This window comes from Diorhabda carinulata, chromosome 5 (assembly GCF_026250575.1).
Source record: "Diorhabda carinulata isolate Delta chromosome 5, icDioCari1.1, whole genome shotgun sequence".
In the NCBI taxonomy this organism is placed as follows: domain Eukaryota; kingdom Metazoa; phylum Arthropoda; class Insecta; order Coleoptera; family Chrysomelidae; genus Diorhabda; species Diorhabda carinulata.
In genome coordinates this window covers 8,714,505-8,728,973 of record NC_079464.1, presented here as the reverse complement: position 1 = coordinate 8,728,973, position 14,469 = coordinate 8,714,505, and the positions used below count along the sequence as shown (strand labels likewise).

The 14,469-nt window shown below is 31.0% G+C and overlaps 4 protein-coding genes across 4 annotated transcripts; 2 read left to right on the top strand and 2 right to left on the bottom strand.

The window, feature by feature from the left end:
* On the bottom strand, positions 1-7,619 carry LOC130893652 (GDP-L-fucose synthase). Its single transcript, XM_057799917.1, has 7 exons — positions 7,314-7,619; positions 5,453-5,592; positions 5,235-5,349; positions 3,712-3,840; positions 3,434-3,647; positions 3,058-3,186; positions 1-254 (listed from the first exon to the last, which is right to left on the bottom strand). The coding sequence occupies exons 2-7, from the start codon at positions 5,584-5,586 to the stop codon at positions 19-21; spliced, it is 957 nt and encodes a 318-aa protein (XP_057655900.1). The 5' UTR covers positions 5,587-5,592; positions 7,314-7,619; the 3' UTR covers positions 1-18.
* Positions 7,495-8,085, top strand: LOC130893653 (uncharacterized). Its single transcript, XM_057799918.1, has 2 exons — positions 7,495-7,805; positions 7,856-8,085. The coding sequence occupies exons 1-2, from the start codon at positions 7,662-7,664 to the stop codon at positions 8,018-8,020; spliced, it is 309 nt and encodes a 102-aa protein (XP_057655901.1). The 5' UTR covers positions 7,495-7,661; the 3' UTR covers positions 8,021-8,085.
* A 1,710-nt stretch (positions 8,086-9,795) lies between these two features.
* On the bottom strand, positions 9,796-11,638 carry LOC130893651 (gastrula zinc finger protein XlCGF58.1-like). Its single transcript, XM_057799916.1, has 2 exons — positions 11,417-11,638; positions 9,796-11,340 (listed from the first exon to the last, which is right to left on the bottom strand). Exons 1-2 carry the CDS (start codon positions 11,534-11,536, stop codon positions 9,928-9,930), a joined length of 1,533 nt encoding a protein of 510 aa, XP_057655899.1. The 5' UTR covers positions 11,537-11,638; the 3' UTR covers positions 9,796-9,927.
* A 438-nt stretch (positions 11,639-12,076) lies between these two features.
* On the top strand, positions 12,077-14,189 carry LOC130893649 (gastrula zinc finger protein XlCGF57.1-like). Its single transcript, XM_057799912.1, has 2 exons — positions 12,077-12,329; positions 12,484-14,189. The coding sequence occupies exons 1-2, from the start codon at positions 12,210-12,212 to the stop codon at positions 14,107-14,109; spliced, it is 1,746 nt and encodes a 581-aa protein (XP_057655895.1). The 5' UTR covers positions 12,077-12,209; the 3' UTR covers positions 14,110-14,189.
* Positions 14,190-14,469: the final 280 nt, after the last annotated feature.

The window sequence follows — 14,469 nt, the reverse complement described above, 5'->3', positions numbered from 1 at the left end:
TAATTTTTAAAATATAATTTAATTTCTAGCAGTTTTATAATTTTGTCTGTACCAATCAACGCTGTGTTTTATCGCAACAGAAAATTGTGTAAATTCAAAATCGGGTAAGTATTTTCTCAATTTTGCATTACTTGCAGTCTTTTTGTACTGTCCATCAGCTTTGGTAGTATCAAATACGATGTCGCCTGTAAAATCAAAGGCTTTTGCAATTTCGTTTGCTAACTCTTTGATAGATACTTCTGACTGTTCATCAACTAAAACAGAAAATGATAAAAATTTGAAGCATTATGTTACATAGGGTAAAAATATAAGGGTAAAAATTAGAAGACAGATGACAAGATAATTGATGAATAAAACAAATAATCCATTAATCGGGGAAGACCGAATGACTGGAATTTAGTAATATAAAAAGTTTGCCTCTTTCAAATTAAAAGATGTTTACTATCTCCAACAGTAAGGAAGAATGATTTTAATTTGATGCAACAATGTTACCCAATTGTGATGGTTCCTACAGTGAAATGATGACAACATAAATTAATTAAAAAAAGTTAAGCTATGAAAGAAAAAATCGCACACCTAACCAAAAAAATATAACTTTTCCCCCAGAAAAAATTATTGAAATTTTATAACAATACAAGCCACCAGATTAATCAAATATCATTTCAACAAAACTGTATTAAATCAAAACTATCAGCAAGAATAAACAAAATCATTAACAACAGAACTACTAATATATCTTCTGTATCACATCAAATACAGGATGGACTAGAATTACTTATTACAATTTTGTCAGAAGACCGACCACCAGTTTGATGTCGTTTCTAGTCACCATTGCTAACAACTCTACTATAAAAATGGTGAGTGCATTTCCTATTACCATGGGAAACTCATTTTGGTCCACAAACGCCAAATCCAGCTTCTTGCGCTAGCTTCGAACTGTATGTGTAGCAGAGAGACACATTTCAAGCTGCAGACGGTTTTTATTGACCCATGATTAGCAGTCATTAATTACCACTTCGAATGAAATATCTCTCCATCATGCTATGCATTTGGTCCATTGGTTTGTCACTTCTTTCTAACTTTATCAGTTCTAGAATTCTCAATTTTACTAACATTAGACTGTGGGAGACCTTAAATGCCTATAAGGTGAAAGGAAGGCAGGTTAAGTATCGCATCTAAATCTGTGGTGAGACAGGTTGTAATACCCACACAGATCAGCCTTTGAATCTTGTTCAGTTTTTTCTGAGCTAGTCGTAAGTGATCATGGAATTGATGACTGTTTGGTATACTCAGTATACCATCCTAGGCTTTAGTCCTAAAGTTCTGCCCACAAGCTTACGACAAGTCCATAGCCACAATGGCTTTTGAAATTACCTTGTTTAGATGATTGTTCGAAGTGTTTTATACAGGATGTCTCCTAGATATTTTACTTCATTAGAAAATATCAATTTAGTTCCATTAAGGATAGGTGCGCTTATATTTTACTCGGGTTGATCGTGAGTTGCTCTTCACCACCACAGTTTTTAAATGTGTTTAGGGCTGTTTGCTTTCTGGCAGAGATTATGCCTTACCACCACTACTAGATCATCCGCGTAACCCAGTACTGTAATTCCAGCGCTACTAAATCTAGTGAACTCTTGTCCAATACCAATGCCCACAGTAGGGGTGATAGGACTACGCCTTGTGAACAACCCTCCACTGTAGTAATGTATTTTCGTTTATTTCTGTCGTTACTTTGTGATGTTCTAGCATCACCTCGGTCCATTTTAGAAGAAGGATTTCCATTTCCCACTCTTTAACGCTCTTTTTATGAATTGATCTGAAGTGTTGTCAAAAGCTCTTTCTATGTCGATAAAAGCTTTTAGAGCAATATATTTGCGGCCAAGAGCCTTTTTTATACGTTTAACTAGGCAATGTTGTACACTTGTGGTGGTCATACCTGTTTGATAAGCAAATTGTTTAGTTTGAAGTGGCTTTCTAACTAGGGTCGTGCTTCTATGGTATTGTTCTACGGTTGTCTTGATAGTTTTTAAGAAATGGCTTATAAGACAATAAACCTTTTTCGTATAAACACTACTTTTGCCTATCGCCATATTTTAGGAATTTAGCCTAGAAACAGGCTGGCTTCAAAAGGCTTTCGAAGATGTTACTTCATTACTTCAAAGCTTTTCTGTAGCATGGCTGGAAAAATGCCGTTTGTGTCAGATGATTTGCAAGACTTGAAACTCTCGATCATTCACCTGATACTGTTTATTGAAAAGATTTTTTGTTACAGAATTTGGCTTCTCCTGTTAAGAACATTCTACCCTTCTTCCATTATGTTCTTCTAGTTCCCAGCATTTTTAGTGACTTCAGAGCCGAGGAAAATGAGTCTTTAAGAGCATCTCTAAACTTTTTGCTCATTGATGCTATATTCTCCATTCGGCTTTTGAAGTAGCCCAATTCTATTTGAATGGGTTTTTGCTAAGTCTTTTTGGAGTTCTGGGGCTAAACCATGTATACTTCTTTTAGATTTCCTGAGTTCCTGGACACAGTTTGCTAGAGATGTTCTACATTTCGCCCAATTACCAGTGTTTGCGTAGTTATACCGCTTTCTTACCTCAGTTTTCAAGCGGCACAGTTCTCTGTTCCACCAAGGCACGTCTCTATGAATTGCTTTTCTTTTAGTTATAGGAAGATTCCTCCAGATTCAATTGGAGGTTTTCGATATACAACTTCCAGTTAGAAAGTTTTGGAACTCTCCTTGCCTCTGGGTGAGTTGGTATTGCCAGATCTAATCTAATACTTAAATGATCAGACATGGAGGGTTCATTTGTCACATGCCAGTTACTGTATGTGATATGAAAGCATCTGATAAGATTATGTCTAGAATCTCTTTTTCTCTTTTTTAGTTGATTTTATGATGTTAATTTCTTAAATATCCAAATACATAAAATACTGTTAGGCTGAATTATCAGTCTAATAGACATTTATTAACAATAAAAAGCCTGTTTTGGAGGATTATCGAAACTCTTTTTCCCTATACTTTAGTAAATAATGAAATATATATAAACTTACCTGATAAAATTATTGGTTCAATTTCCTTGTATTCTCTCAAGACCCACAAAAATAATTTTGCAAGATCTAATGAATAAATAAATTGTCTTAATGGCTTTCCCGTACCCATAACATTAAATGTAGTACCACCTAAAATACATTCCCATATATATATATATATATATATATATATATATATATATATATATATATATATATATATATATATATATATATATCCACATATATATATATCGATATATATCGACAAACATGAATTAAAATTTAAATGGTGTATTAATCTACCCAAACATGGGTGGTATGAAGTTCAATAACTTTTAAAACAAAAAATTCAAAGTTCTCATTAAGACTAATAAATAAATCATTTATAAAATACCTTTTTGTATAGTATCATGTAGTTTCCTTATAAGACCTGGTATAACATGACTCGATTCTAAATTGTAGTTATCGTGTGGTCCAAAAACATTGCATGGAATGACTGAAGTAAACATACAACCGTGTTGTTGATTATACGCCTTGTTCTGGATATCTATTAGACGTTTTGCGTAACTGTAACCAAAATTAGAAGGATGGGGAGGTCCGTTGTGTACCTTAATTTAGAAATTAAATTTCGCCAGTTTTTTAATCGCTTTTTTAATTTTTTAAACCACTTACCATCGTTTCATCGATTGGATATTCAGTTTTATCTGGGAATATACATGTAGAAAGACAAGATACAACCTTTTGTACTTTGGTTTCAAAGCTTATTTGCAAGACATTATCATTAATCTTTAAATTGTTTCTCTGGAAAAATAATTAAGAAGTAAAATAAATAAATTACAAGCATGCTGCAATCTTATTTATAAATATAACAAAAACATTTTGAGACAATAAGGATCAATACACTTCTAGATACATTGTCATCCATTTCTATTTAGTCATGAACTAGAGAATCTGATCATGCATGAGACATCTGGTATAGTAATAGTAAGCCTATCGGTAACATGGCTGTGCATAGTAGGAATTTCGCAAGATTTCTCACAAGCATTTTTCGTGGTACCATAGTAGGACTCAGGTACCTTTGGCACGATTGCCTTGGATTAAGCCCATAAAAATGAGCCGTCCTTTGCACCGGCTCTCTCCTTATATCCACAAGGAATGTCCGGGGAAGACGGCCGCTGAGGCATCTGACGTCAACGTCCAACGGCTCCTTTAAGGGGACTATAGCTATTGTTATTTAATAACATGGAGATTCTTTGGGGTGGCACACTGGTAACTGATAGAGACCAACCCTGGGAGTATGGGAAAAATTCCAGCAGCCCTATTCTTCAAGGAATATCGAAACTTGAAAAATGAGTTACTTTATCAGAATGATGTTAAAGTTGTTTCTTATTTTTTCACATATAAGGAATACGAAATAAATTATTAAAAAGTTCTATAATGTCCACACCTTGAGATATGGCAGGACAAAAATTGAAATACTGAAGATTTTTATCTTCTTTCTATATAATTAAGGTTAGTTTAGGTTAAGGTACCCCCCAGCCCACTCAAATAAACAAAAAAAATTTTTGTTACTTAATGACGTTAAAATATTTCAAATATAGTGAATAATTCTACAAGTTTCGACCTAGGATAACTCGAAACATAGGGGTGCTTTATTTTTGTTTATTTGAGTGGACTGAGGGGTACCCTAACCTAACCTAATCTTCAATATATGGAAAAAGAAGTATCGCAATTTTTGACCTTCCATATCACAAGGTGTGGGCACTATAGAAGTTTTTAAATAATTTTTTCATGTTCCTTATAAGCGAAAACATAAGAAACGACTTTAACATAATTCGAATAAAGTAATTCATTTTCAAATTTCGACCTTCCAGTAGGGGTGCTGGACTTTTTCATCATTTTTCCCATACTCCTAGGGATGGACTCTATGAGAATCTACTTACAAATTCAAAGGTCATAAAAGTTGTAATTGTGCAGGTTTTATAAACTATTCCTCAAATTTGAAAAGCAGTTTTCCAAGCCAATAAAAAACCTTTGATATCATAACTATTTATAAGATTTAAAATAAAATTTAAGTGGGTGGATTATGCTTCTATTGTCCTTCACTTTGACAAAAAAATGTTCACTATATTTCACAATTTGCTTGTTCTAAATTGAAAATATGACAATGTTCAAGTGGTTTACTAAAAACTTACTAAAAAGTCCAAATTATGAGACATATTATGAAAGAGTCCACCAACCATTGCTGCTAAATGAATAACATGTGTGGGTTGATATTTTTCAAATACTTTTTTCGTACTATCATAATCACTAAAATTCAAAACTTTCATAATTATGTACATATGATCTTTCTATTTGTAAATTAAAGTAGCTTGCATAAAATAACTTTTGATTTGATAATTGTAATATTTACCATAAATCTACATCTTTACTACTCAAAAATATCCAGGTTTCATCTGTCCTCTTTTCCAATAGAACAATCTCTTGTATAGCTCTACCTACCAAACCACTACCTCCGGTTACTAGAATAATACTCTTTTTGGACATTTTTACCTAAAAGATTGATTTATATTAGACATTATAACTAGAATTTCTCTATTTTACAAAACTAATAGGTTCAAAAGGCCCAAAAAGTACACAATTCAACTAATGAATTAGAAGTAGCAGAGAGTAATAAATGAATTCACTACCTATAAAGTGAACCAGTACTATCGAACGACTTAGAAACAAATATTAATATGAAAAAAAAACACCTGGTTGTAACCTAATTACAAAAGAAATCCTCGCTGTTAAATCAAACCGGCATATGTGCCAAAATTTAGTTTTTGAATAGTTCGTATCAAAAAAATCTTTTTTCCCCATCTATTTTTATGTCATTGGGCCGTTATACCTATACAAGCAAATAGTCATTTTGTTTATAAGAAGATAAATCTATTGTTTAATAAGCCAATCGATGAGATACATTTGAATGTCAAAGCTGACTGTCCAATAGACAGTTGGTTAACAAAAAAAATAACTTTATGATGGTAATATACAAATAAACTGTGACAACATTGAAAAACATAATTTCTCACCAACACATTTTTAGTAAATTGCTACACCCAAAACGAGAGAATTTGGCTCACTCAACCATTGAAAAAGACATTCAAAGAGCAGTGGACTGATATGCTTATCTTCTCAATATGGAAAAGACAATGAAAACGGCAAAGAAAAGTGACAAGCCTTACTTGGTTCATGTGTTGTGTGAGGACTTTTTTGATGTTAAAGCTCTGAAGTACTTCCAAATGATTTTACTTATGTTGGATATTCAATTATTTGAAGTAATTAAAGATAAGAATAACTTTCGTTTCAAAATATCCTATGGAACACATGCCTAGGAAGAGGAGAAGAAAAGAAATAAATAGTACAGTGGAAATGTGAATGTGAAGAGAAGGAAAAAGTATCCTAAAGTTAATTACTGCCAGGATAATACCGTCAATTTATTTTAATTTCTAGAAAAATTTGTGAAACCTTGAAATTACCAGCAAAATGTTAGTGTTAAAAAAATTGTTCAACAATAAATTATATGTTCATTGTTAACATTCTCCTTTTTTCTACCTAGAACAGGTATCAAAAGAAGAGGCACTGAAACACAAAAGTAAAATTACATAATTTCAAAGTCATATAGACATAATATCTCTCAATCTGAGCAATTTCTGATTCATTTGCTACTACAATTTCTATAAGAAGTATTCGTCTATATTTTATTCATGCATAGGATGGCATTGAGGTGAACCAAACAGACGTTAAATAGAAAATATCACATGCGAATGTTGAAAACGCTCAGGTGAAAAATATGCATTTTGCAGGTATGCCCGTTTAATTTCACTACAATGAAATGTTTAATCTGCAAAAAAACAGTAGTCAAACTAATATACTCATATAATGAACCTACAAAATCCTTACCCAAATTAATATAAATGTTACCAATTATCTTAAAACTATTAGAATAATTTCAAGACTTGAATTTATCGAAGAAAAATGCGTAAATCTTCATGATCTGTTTAGCTCTAAGTGCATAGATTCATTGTATATAGTTGATAAAGCTATATATAGATGTAATAAATAAACAACATTGTTTATTTATTACATTACATTACATTACATTACATGCTTTCAGCATTTTTAAACCAGATTTGTTGTATTAATATTATTCTGAATTTTAAATTAATGTCAAATTGTTTATGAAGTGTATGTGAAATTTAAGAATTCTTTATAAAACAATTAGTACTTACCTTTAGAAAATGCAATGATGGTGTTAATTAAAATATTTAATAATTGTAACAAGTACAATAGTGTTTGATGACACGTTGCATAACTTTTGAAATTGTGATTTTTGTAGGTTAAGATTAACAATAAATAACATTTCAATTTTCTTTGTTAAAAATATTTCAAAACTTTCTCATTTACATGCCATAAATAAAAAATGATAGAATATCCTTATATAAAAAGTTATCTATTTAATAAATAAAATAAGTTATTGCAAATTGGACTTGGAAGAAATTACACATGCGTGCTTGTGGATTGAAACCACAAACTTCATTCATATTACGTAAAAATCTAACCTATATTAACAACAGAAAATGGCTCATAAATCAATTCTTAATAATATTTCTAAAATCGGGCAATACTGGAATTCCAAAAGAAATATTACATTAGGAAAAATAATATACAATCAAAAAACATCTGTACCAAACGTATCGGGTTTGTCAGAAAATTGCGTGAAAGTAAGTATATACCTATTCCATTTAAATCGCGTTTATAATCATTTTTTAAGATTCCAGCTCACCCAGTAGGTCCCGGAGCGGCAAAGAATACCGGGTACAAAAACCCAGAATATTTCTGTTATGATAAAAATACTTATTTTGAGGCTGAGGTAGAAATGTTGAAATACCGCTGTCCACAACCTTCGGTTTATAAACCATATGTTCATACTAAATAGATATTTTAGATACACCCACAATTGTTATATATTAAATTAGCTAAATAATAAATATTTATTAAAAATTTGCCTTGAACTCTATAGAAAACCTCAATATTTAAATGTGAAACTTTCTGTGTATGAAGAGACCAAATCCTTCATTTTCATTTCTTCTATTTCACTTTGTGCACTTTGGTTTGAGACCTCAGATCCTTAGTTGGATGTCATGGATAAACTTCTGTACTGTTGATGTTTACTCCCAGTTTTTGGAATGTTTCAGCTTCTCTATTAAGTATCATCTATATTTATTTTCATTTCCTAGACTTTTTATATATATTTTTGTGATGATTAGTCTTGATTTTAGATCTCTTTTGAATGAAGTTTCAGTTTAAAAAAAGGAACCTAAAATCAAGCTTTTAGGGCTTCTTTAAATTAATTGCCATTTAAAAATGGAGACCTAAAATCAAGACACATCATCACGAAATTTTTATTTTAATAATTATGTTTATTTTCTGTTGTCATACTTTGTTTTATTTATATTAATTTCCAATCAATACTTTTATAATACTTTGTGTATTGACTATAAGCAGTACATCATCAGAGAATTTTTTGATTTCATCCACATACACTACCAGTCAAAATTTTTTGCCCACTCTATAGTTTGCGTGATTCACAACAGATAAAAACAATGGATCAATTTTGATACTTATATTTCAAAGAACATATATAAATAAGTCTGTAAATGTTACATATTTAAATTGTTGATTCATCTATGTAACCCCTTTTGCTTTTATTATTCCGGTGCACAATTTGGGTATTCTCTTTAACAATTTCAACAAATAATCGTCGTCTATTTGGTTCCATTCGTTTTTCAGGTTATTTCAAAGAGGTGAAGTGGAAACAGGACATTCTTTCCTGACTTCCCTGTCCAAGTTGTCCTACAACTCAATCAGGTTGAGGTTGGGCGGCTGAGACAGCCAAATTATTACATTCCTCCTTTTCAAATACTCTTTGCACAGCTTTGAGGAATGCTTGAGATCCTTGTCAAGCTGGAAAATAATTTTTTTGCCGATCAGGCACAGGTGAGAACGTACTCCATTTTCCTTTAATATTTTCTATAAATTAATTTTACTTATAATTTATATTCAAGTTAAACTAAATATTTTACATTTACAAAAGTTCGAGCGGGTTTTGATTTCCCTAAATGGGCGCCGGATCGTCTTTAGCACCAGACAGCACTTCTTCTTAAGGGCGTCCACAGAAAAAATTGGATAGTACATAAACAAGATTTAGAATATATAGGAATACAGAAATGGCGTGAAGCAGCCATGAACAGAAATAGATGGAGGAAAGCAGTAGGACACCAAGCCTTATGTCTATAAGGCCTCTTATGTGGGGCTTATGCTTCCTTTTTGTCATAGTCATCCATTGTTCATAATTTAATACTTGAATTTTTGTATGACTTGATTAAAATATTCCATGTTTAATTCATATATAATTTTGACTTTTCCATTTTTACCCTGAATTCTTTACATGTTTTAACATTTTTTCTTTCTTATTAGTATGCCTTGTAATTTTCCCCCTCTATCTATCATATATTTCTGTATCTTGATTTGTTGCTTAATATCTGTTTTTCTTATTTTTAAATATCTTCACTTCACATATTTCATTTGTCGTATTTATTATTTTACTTTTGAATGTCATCCATATTTTCAGTACTTTTGTAAGTTAGCAAAACTCAAAATAGATTTCCTTTAACGTAAATTATGATCTCTTTTGAAAAAAAATTATACTTATTTATTGAGTATATTATTTTTTATTATAATAAAAAAAACATTTTTGTACATTCGAAACAACATGTATACAGTGTAAAATACTAAAAATAAAAAAGAATAAATTATCTCCTATATACATAAAAGTTGAAATGATTATTTAATTTCAAATTCGAATTTTATGTGACTCGGAACTTCATATTTTGAATCATCTTCAACCCTATATTTAACTTCATTTGAAACATCCACTATATTATGTGCAACTTTCATGTGATGTTTCATGTAGCATTTGTCAGTAAATTTTTTATCACAAGCAGTACAAGGAAAAGGTTTGATACCAGAATGACAATACAAATGCCTGGATAACTTTTGTTTATCATAAAATTGGCTGGGACAAATGTGACATACATATTTCTTTTCCTTTTCCTGAGGTTTCTCGCCAATGGTATGTGATCTTCTAACATGAGCATTCAAAGTTCTAAGTGTCTTGTATTCTCGTTGACAATACTCGCAAGTAAAAGCTTTCACATTTGAGTGTAAATTTACATGTCTTTTCAACTCGCTGCTAGTTATAAATGGTTTTTGACATATGTGACAGATATGCTGCTTATCACCAGCATGCCTCTTCATGTGTTGATCATAGTTTCCTTTTTGTGGAAATCTCTTGCCACAGATTGCACAAGCGTATTTCCAAAGAGATCGATCTGTATGTACAACTAGATTGTGTGTCTTTAAATTTTTGTTGGTATTGTATGCTTTGTCGCAAATTTTACATATATAATTTCTTCTATTAAAATGAGTATATTCATGTACTATTAATTCACTTTTTGTGATGAATCTTTTACCACACAAGCTACAAACGTTGTCTCTGTTTCTACTATGATATTTCAGATGTTGGTCATAACCCGCATAAGTTCTGAATCTTTGTGTACACTGATTGCAAGCATATGGTTTCACACAAACTGCTTCCACTGAATGCACTGTTTTACAATGTGCTATTAAATCTTTAACTAAATGAAATATGTTATTACATGTTTCACAAGTGTAACTTCTGGTAGATTTCCTACCTTTTTTCTTAGTGTTTTTGTCTGTTTTGTCACTTTCAATATTCACTTTTCCACATTTTTTGTGATGGATTTTGAGATTTGTTTTCGTGGTATAAGTTTTATTACAAGTATAACACGTATAAGTACCCTTGGGACTTCCCTTACAAGTTTTTTTATGCACTTTAAAACTTTTTTTACAAGTAAATTCATCATCACAAATCAAACAAATAAAATTCTCCCCTTCAGCATTTGGGAAATCAGTTGGTTCGTCCTTAAGTGGTTCAGTTGTATGCACAATATTATTTTCTTCATTTTTTATACTCAAATTATCATCAAAATCTTTAACATCATCACTAAAATCATCCAAAGGACTGGAACTTTTATCATCATCGTATGGAATACTTTTCGCTTCTACGTACTTCAATCTATCCACAAGATCTTCTATTTTCTTTTTAAATCTTAAGAAATCGTCTATCTGTGTTGTACAAATGTTGCAAATTAAATGCTCATCGATTGATTCTTGCTAAAAACATTTGACTTGTTAAAAACGGGTTTCTTTTAATGAATTATATTGTTGCACACACAAGTTATGTACCTACCAGATCTCCAACAATAGATTGCAATTTTGTTAACCACTTAATATTATTTTCATCTGAATCATTAAAACGAGTAGTGTGTGGGCTTGATTCAAGGCAAATACTGCAATATTTTTTATTCATGTTTATTTACTAAATAGATTTTTTTAAAAACAATTTCAAAAGATTATCCTTGAAATGTTTGCATTTTATTGTTTTATTTAATAATTCTTCTTTTTCTGAGGTGACGTTTGAGCTTAATGTCTTTGTCCATCGAATAAAAAATTAGTTTCGGTCGCACTCGCAAACCGATCTAGAACAATGTCAAAGTACTTGGAATGTTGATTACAGACAGCATACGATTGGGTATGTTTTTACGCTATTTCTGGAATTACCCCTTCGTGTTATGAAAAACCTGCTCTGTCCCACCAATATTTTATGAGCAAAGTGGGCACAATGTTATCGAGTACATGGGGTCCACATATGTAAGACAGTGTCCTAGGTAGTAATTCGGGGTTCATAATTGAACCAGCGTATTACAGTAATACTGAATTGATTCTAAATTAGCTTGGTCTAATTGACACATGCAAATAAATGCCTGAATAATGTTCTACTTTCTATTAGTTTCCAAATAATCGGCTAAAAAATTAATAACCACTAATATGGTAGCGTGCTCGCCAAAATACACCTGCAGTAGTTCCACTGTCAGCCATTCAACAAAATTGACAACTGTGGCTAACTTTGTTGTTATGTAGATCGGTTATTGTTTATACCTACATTAATGACAGACAAATAATGCTATTAGTTTTTTAAAACAATGTTTTCAGAAAAATGTTCAATTTGTTTCACAGACAACGAAGTACTTAAGGATATTTCTCAACTTGATGATGATAGCTTAACTCTCTCTTTCAAATTGCAAGCTGTAGTTCCCGAAGTGGTAAGCACTTTGATATGGCACAGTTAAATTACATTTTATTTGTTAGAACGTCGCGGTAATAAATTTGGTTTTCATTTTAAATAGAATTGATTATTAAAATAATTCTTGTGCTACTAAATTCATATCCCCATTTTATACCAACCGTATTTTTTAGGAATGGCTTGTTGATTACAAAATTTGTGAAGTGTGTATATCAGAAGTTAAATCAGCATATATATTTCGAATAAAATGCCTGAAAATCAAGAATAATAAATTAAAAGATGAATGCTTTGAAAAGTTTAAAGATTATGATGATATTAAAGTAGATTATGATTCTGATGGGTCAGACTTTGAAGAAGACACTAAAGAAGAAAACCAATGTTTTATATGTTACCACTGCGGGCATACCAGTTCGTCAAAGGATGATTTAATACAACACATTCAAGGATGTCATCAAAATGGAGAGAAAGAATTGCCTAAGTATAAAAGAAATACTATGTGTTCCCATTGTGGTAGAAAATTTACAAAACAATCTTCAATTGAAGAACATTCACTTGTATGTGATGGAGTCAGACGACACAGAAAAATTAAAACAGAGTATCAATGTAATACATGTAAACGATTCTACAGTTCAGAAAAAATATTGAGGTCTCATGAGAAAAAATGTAGTGTAAAAGAATTGAAAATCACAGATTATCAATGTCCAAAATGCAACGTTTATTATAAAAGCGAGAAAACATTGATAAACCATACAAATAGAGGATGTAAAAAGGATGGCAAAGAACCTGCTTATTTTTGCAAGTGCTGTGAAAATGTCTTTGATACAGTATTAGATCTGAAAGATCACATGTTTAAAGATCATGATATACTAGAGTTTCGTTGTGAAAAATGTGACAAGGTTTTTGATAACAGTGAAGCATACAATGCACATAAATCCGAACATAAAAAATCAAAACGGTTGTTCTCTTGTGAAGTGTGTAGTGAAGAATTTCATTATTTGAAGGAAGTAGTGGATCATTGTTTGAATAAACATTCATTAAAACAAAAATCAATTAGACCATACTATTGTGATTTGTGTCAAAAAAGATTTCGGTCGTCTACAAATTTACAAAATCACAAATTGTATCATGAGGGTAATAGGTCTCACATTTGCAGTATCTGTGGTAAAAGTTTCATAACTAAGAGCGATCTTCATAACCATGAAATAACCCATAATGATGACAGAAATTTTGGGTGTGATAAATGTGGTAAAGCATTTAAAACAAATAACAATTTGTGGACACATTATCTAATTGTTCACACAGATCCTATGTTATGGAAATTTGTCTGTAAACTATGTGGAAAAAGATTTCCATTGAAATCAAATTATGATCAACATTTTCGTAGGCATACTGGACAGAAAGAATTCATTTGTCCATTATGCAAAAAACAGTTTGCTAGCAAAAGTGAACTGCAAGCACACATTAGGTGTCATTCTAATGTTAAAAGATATGTTTGTGATCACTGTGGAAGAGATTACAGAAAAAAGAACAGTTTGGACATCCATCTTACTAAAGCACATGGTATTGGTAATGCCAAGCTTCCGGTAAGAGAAAAGAAATATGCTTGTCATATATGTCCAGGCAGGTTTTATGATAGAAATAAATTAGCTAGACATTTGTGTACACATTCTGGTTTAAAACCATTTGCCTGCTTTGCATGTGATAAAAAATTTACTGACAAATCCTATATGAAGCATCATTTAAAAACAGCCCATAATATTTTTGAGGATTCGGGGTTAAAAGATCCTCATATTACCTAAGTATTGTTATGCTGAGATATCTGCAGTATTATTAGCTGTCTATTTTGTGTATGTATCTAATATAAAATTACAAACAATAATGCATTTTCATTTTATGACATAATTGTTGCATATAAATACATGAAAAGGTACTGAAATCCAATTTGATAGCAATTTAAATGAATTATAAATGTAAAATTCAAATTTAGCAAATGCTAAAATACCCTATAAGTTATGTAATTTGTTAGACCAGGTATATATAAAACAAGAAAAATATCAATAATCTCTTTTATTTAAAATTTTTTTCTTATTTCTTGACGGTTCTCACAATAATTGGTTTATGAAATGAAAAATATGATTCATAAATAAAAATTTTAATTT